At 43.2% G+C, this 4,141-nt stretch overlaps 1 protein-coding gene across 1 annotated transcript in view; it reads left to right on the forward strand.

The window, feature by feature from the left end:
* The window catches only part of LOC122541307 (patr class I histocompatibility antigen, B-2 alpha chain-like), an 11,997-nt gene extending 8,468 nt beyond the window's left edge, over positions 1–3,529 (forward strand). The window contains exons 3-5 of the mRNA XM_043677938.1: positions 2,186–2,218; positions 2,744–2,779; positions 3,135–3,529. Of these exons, the coding sequence (XP_043533873.1) occupies positions 2,186–2,218; positions 2,744–2,779; positions 3,135–3,323 (258 nt within the window). The 3' untranslated portion in view covers positions 3,324–3,529. The remainder of the gene's footprint in view (positions 1–2,185; positions 2,219–2,743; positions 2,780–3,134) is intronic.
* Positions 3,530–4,141: the final 612 nt, after the last annotated feature.

The following is a 4,141-nucleotide window of genomic DNA, read 5'->3' on the forward strand; positions in this document are numbered from 1 at the left end:
ATGGATATATGAATAGGAAGGGTTTGGAGGGATATGGGCCGGGTGCTGGCAGGTGGGAATAGATTGGATTGGGATATCTGGTCGGCACGGACGGGTTGGATTGAAGGGTCTGTTTCCATGCTGTACATCTCTATGACTCGAATTAAAGGAGGCTTGGGTTGTCATATTCTTTAACTAAATCCATCATGGCTTGCAAGGTTTTAGTTTCTGGTGCCTCAGGGAAAGTTAGGCTCCTAATAACAGAAGGGGCTGTGGTTCCACGGGCTATTAGGAGAATTACTTGTTGCTTTTCAACTACCTCAGTGTTGTTCTCCTGGAAAAAATAACACATTCTATCCTTATGCTGGGCCCCGTCTTCGGCAGGGTTGATCCCAAATAATGGCATGTTCCAAGAAATGCTTACCCAACTCAAAGACAATTATTGCGAGCAGGTTTCTTCAGGAATGTGCTTTATTTTCATCACCACTGAAATAAGTCACAGATGCCAGTATCCCATCAACAATTCACAGTCCATTTATTTGTGCAAAGTCCTTGACTCTGGCACAGCTTCATTAGTGACAGCAGCCAAACGTTAGAATCTCTGACACTCCTCTTTTTACTTGTCAGCCAGGGCTCCCTGATTGGACCAGACTAACAGCCCCTACCAGGGAACACATCTTCTATGAGGTCCTTCTGGCTGACCTCATTACAATCGCGACACTCATCAAATTCATTGAGATGCGTCAGACATGAACTCACCTTCACAAATTCATTCACGCTATCCTTCAGATCCTTGTCTCAGAGTCTGTCTCTCAGTGTCTGGACGTTTGTGGGAACTTCATTTGAGCTGGATTCTTTCACTCATTTCATGTGATGGGTTCACTGCAGTCGATTAGGACTAAGATTTTAAAAATGTATTCACGGGACATAGGTGTCACTAGCTAGGCCGGCATTTATTACCCATCCCTAATTGCTGGGAAAGCAATTGAAAGTCAACCACATTTCTGTGGGTCTGGAGTCTCACATAGGCCAGACCAGGTAAGGTAAGCAGTTTCCTTCCCGAATGGACACTGGTGAACCATCTGGGTTTTTCCAGCAGTCGACCATGATCTCACGGCCATCATTCGATTCCTAATTTCTAACATCATTGAATTCAAATTACATTTCAAACCTGGGCTCCCAGACCATTAGCTGGGTCTCTAGATTAATAGTCTCACACTTGGTCCTGGGATTGTGCTAAATGCTTTTTTGGAAGGTTTTGCTCGTTTTCCTCATGATTAGCTCAGCCTAATTTCCAACAGTCAGTTTACTCCTCATCCCTTTGAGGTTTGATGTGAAAGCTATTGGTGATGCTGCCTTCTGGGCTGTCCAATGTATTCTGAGGGATTGAACAAGGACAGGACACAGAGACATTGGGGAGAATGGGAACTGAACTGTCCGGGAAAGTAACCCCGAGGATTGGAATGACATCATGTTAACACCCCCATCAATGGGATCTTTGGAGAGTTTACTGGAGAGTGAAATTGGGTGAGAGTCAAACCAGCATTTCAACCAATCCCTTCAATTTCCAATGGGTGGGTTTACTTAAAATTGACCCCAATGAACACAGAACTGGGAATGAATCCTGGAAAAGAGATAATCCTGATATTATTCCAATGTGTTTCAGAAATTGCAGAAAACAGAGTGGAGCATTTCCATCTTATTATTGTTTTTGGAATAGTCTCTGCAATGGCTGCAATATTCGGAATAATCATCTGGAAAAGGCCTTGGAGAGGTAAGAATCAGAGAGAGAGGAATGTAGAACTGAGGGGACAGAGTGAGTGTGGGGGAGTCTCCAGTACTGGGAGTACAGGGAATGGAACTGATTGAATTCACACACATACATACATACACACACACACACACACACACACACACACACACACACACAAACACAACTTGTTCCCTGTCTGATCTTCTTTTGTGTGATTGGCCCCGACCAAGTCTAATATTGATCATTAAACCCAATGCACACACTCACATTCTCACTGACTGAATATCGATAGAATGGGAGAGATCTCTAGAAACTCCATAAGGTGTAAGGATAGAGGGGAGTGTGGGAATGAGGATTTCTGACACAATCTCCATTCCCTCGCACTTGTTGTGTTCTCACTCTCTGAGAATGGATTATTCCCCATTCTAATGGACATTTATTTTGTTTCTGCAGGTTCACCAAGTGGGACCTACACAACAGCTCCCAGTAAGTGACTGAGGGGACAGAGTGTTGGGAATGATGCAAAAGAGATTGGAAGTTGAAGAAATATCTTCTTTTTGCAGTGACTTAGGGGAACAGTGATGCTGCATCTCTCAAAAGTCATGACCTTTCCTTGAAGGTCCTCACTCCATGGTCTCCTGTTGTTCTTTTCCTTCATCTCTATCTCTCCACTCATTCTCCTTCTAAATCTCATTCTTCAATCCTTATTTCCCATTCTCTCTTTCTTCAATTCCTCACCCTTCACTCCCTCACTGTCCAGTGTCTCACCATCCAGTCCCTAAACCCCAAACTTCCATCTTCCTCTCATTCTCTCACAGTTTCCAGACCCTATTTCAATCCCTTACCCACCTCTCCTTCACCCTTGACTCCCTCTGTGCTATATCATGTGAGTCTGGTTAGTTAACGCTGAGGGTGATTGAATCCTGGGGTGCAGTGAGTGAGAGAGAATATCTCACACTGTCTAATTTTATATTTTATTCCATTTCTCACATTGTGTTTTTATTTTCTCAGCTTCTGATGTTGCTGTTCCAGCTTCTTCATGATTCAGTAAGTGACATACAAACTTCTCTACAGACTTATTTGGAATATTTTCACTCCCGCTCTGACCCTGTCACACCCTCCCAGACATTGGTAAATTCTGTAAACCTCATTTCATTCCCATTCCCATACTGACGTGATTCCCTTGTGTCTGTCTTCCTGACCATGTAGGTTTCCTGGGCTTCACTGCAGGATATTCCTGGAGCCTCATTGTGGAATAATGGGATTCTCCTATTCCAGTATGATCATGGACACTATTGTCCATCCTTCCATGTCACAGCAGACACACAGAATTACAACTCATTGCTCACACCCAGTTCTTTCAGGATTGAGATTGATTTTTCCTGGGAATGTGTTTCCACAGATTGGGCAGTGGATCCCAGATCCCCAGGTTTGGATCCTGATCCTTCAAGAGAGACCTTCTCAAGTCGTGTTTCCATCCCGTCTCAGAAATGTGAGCAGTGTCACCGTCAGAGGGATCTTCACGGATGGTTCCTCCCTCACACTTCTCATCTTCACTGTCTTCAGTGGGTCAGTGATTGACCTGAAATAAGGCAACATCCCGAGGGAACTCAGAGGCAATTTTTATAGATTGTATTCTGTGTCAACCATTTTTAGTCATTGTGTACATATTTATATAACTTTTGCAACTTATCATTTTATGTTGACAAAAATCTTTTTTGATTTATAGTCATAGAGATGTACAGCACGGAAACAGACCCTTTGGTCCAACCCGTCCACGCCGACCAGCTATCCCAACCCAATCTAGTCCCACCTGCCAGCACCCGGCCCATATCCCTCCAAACCCTTCTTATTCATATACCCATCCAAATGCCTCTTCAATGTTGTAATTGTACCAGCCTCCACCACATCCTCTGGCAGCTCATTCCATGCACGTACCACCCTCTGCGTGAAGAAGTTGCCCCTTAGGTCTCTTTTATATCTTTCCCCTCTCACCCTAAACCTATGCCCTCTAGTTCTGGACTCCCCGACCCCAGGGAAAAGACTTTGTCAATTCATCCTATCCACGCCCGTCATAATTTTGGAAACTTTTATAATGTCACCCCTCAGCATCTGACGCTCCAGGGAATTTGTTTGTTTCTATTTAATAATTATTCTATTTCAAGCTGAACAGTGATGTTTTGAATTTTTAGTAACTGTTGTGGGCTCTTTTGTGATGTATAAATTTTATAACTTGTGCTTTTTTACATATGTTACTGTTTATCATCAATGTTGAACCACAAATACCGATAGCAGTGGTGTGTAATTAATAAACATTTTTCTCTTGTTGATTTCTTCACATTGTTCATTAATGAATTTCACAAGAAAGGTTTAATTCATTCACTCAGCAGCTTGTGGCTCTTGGAACCA

The sequence above is a fragment of the Chiloscyllium plagiosum genome, chromosome 37 (genome assembly GCF_004010195.1).
Source record: "Chiloscyllium plagiosum isolate BGI_BamShark_2017 chromosome 37, ASM401019v2, whole genome shotgun sequence".
Taxonomy (NCBI): Eukaryota; Metazoa; Chordata; class Chondrichthyes; order Orectolobiformes; family Hemiscylliidae; genus Chiloscyllium; species Chiloscyllium plagiosum.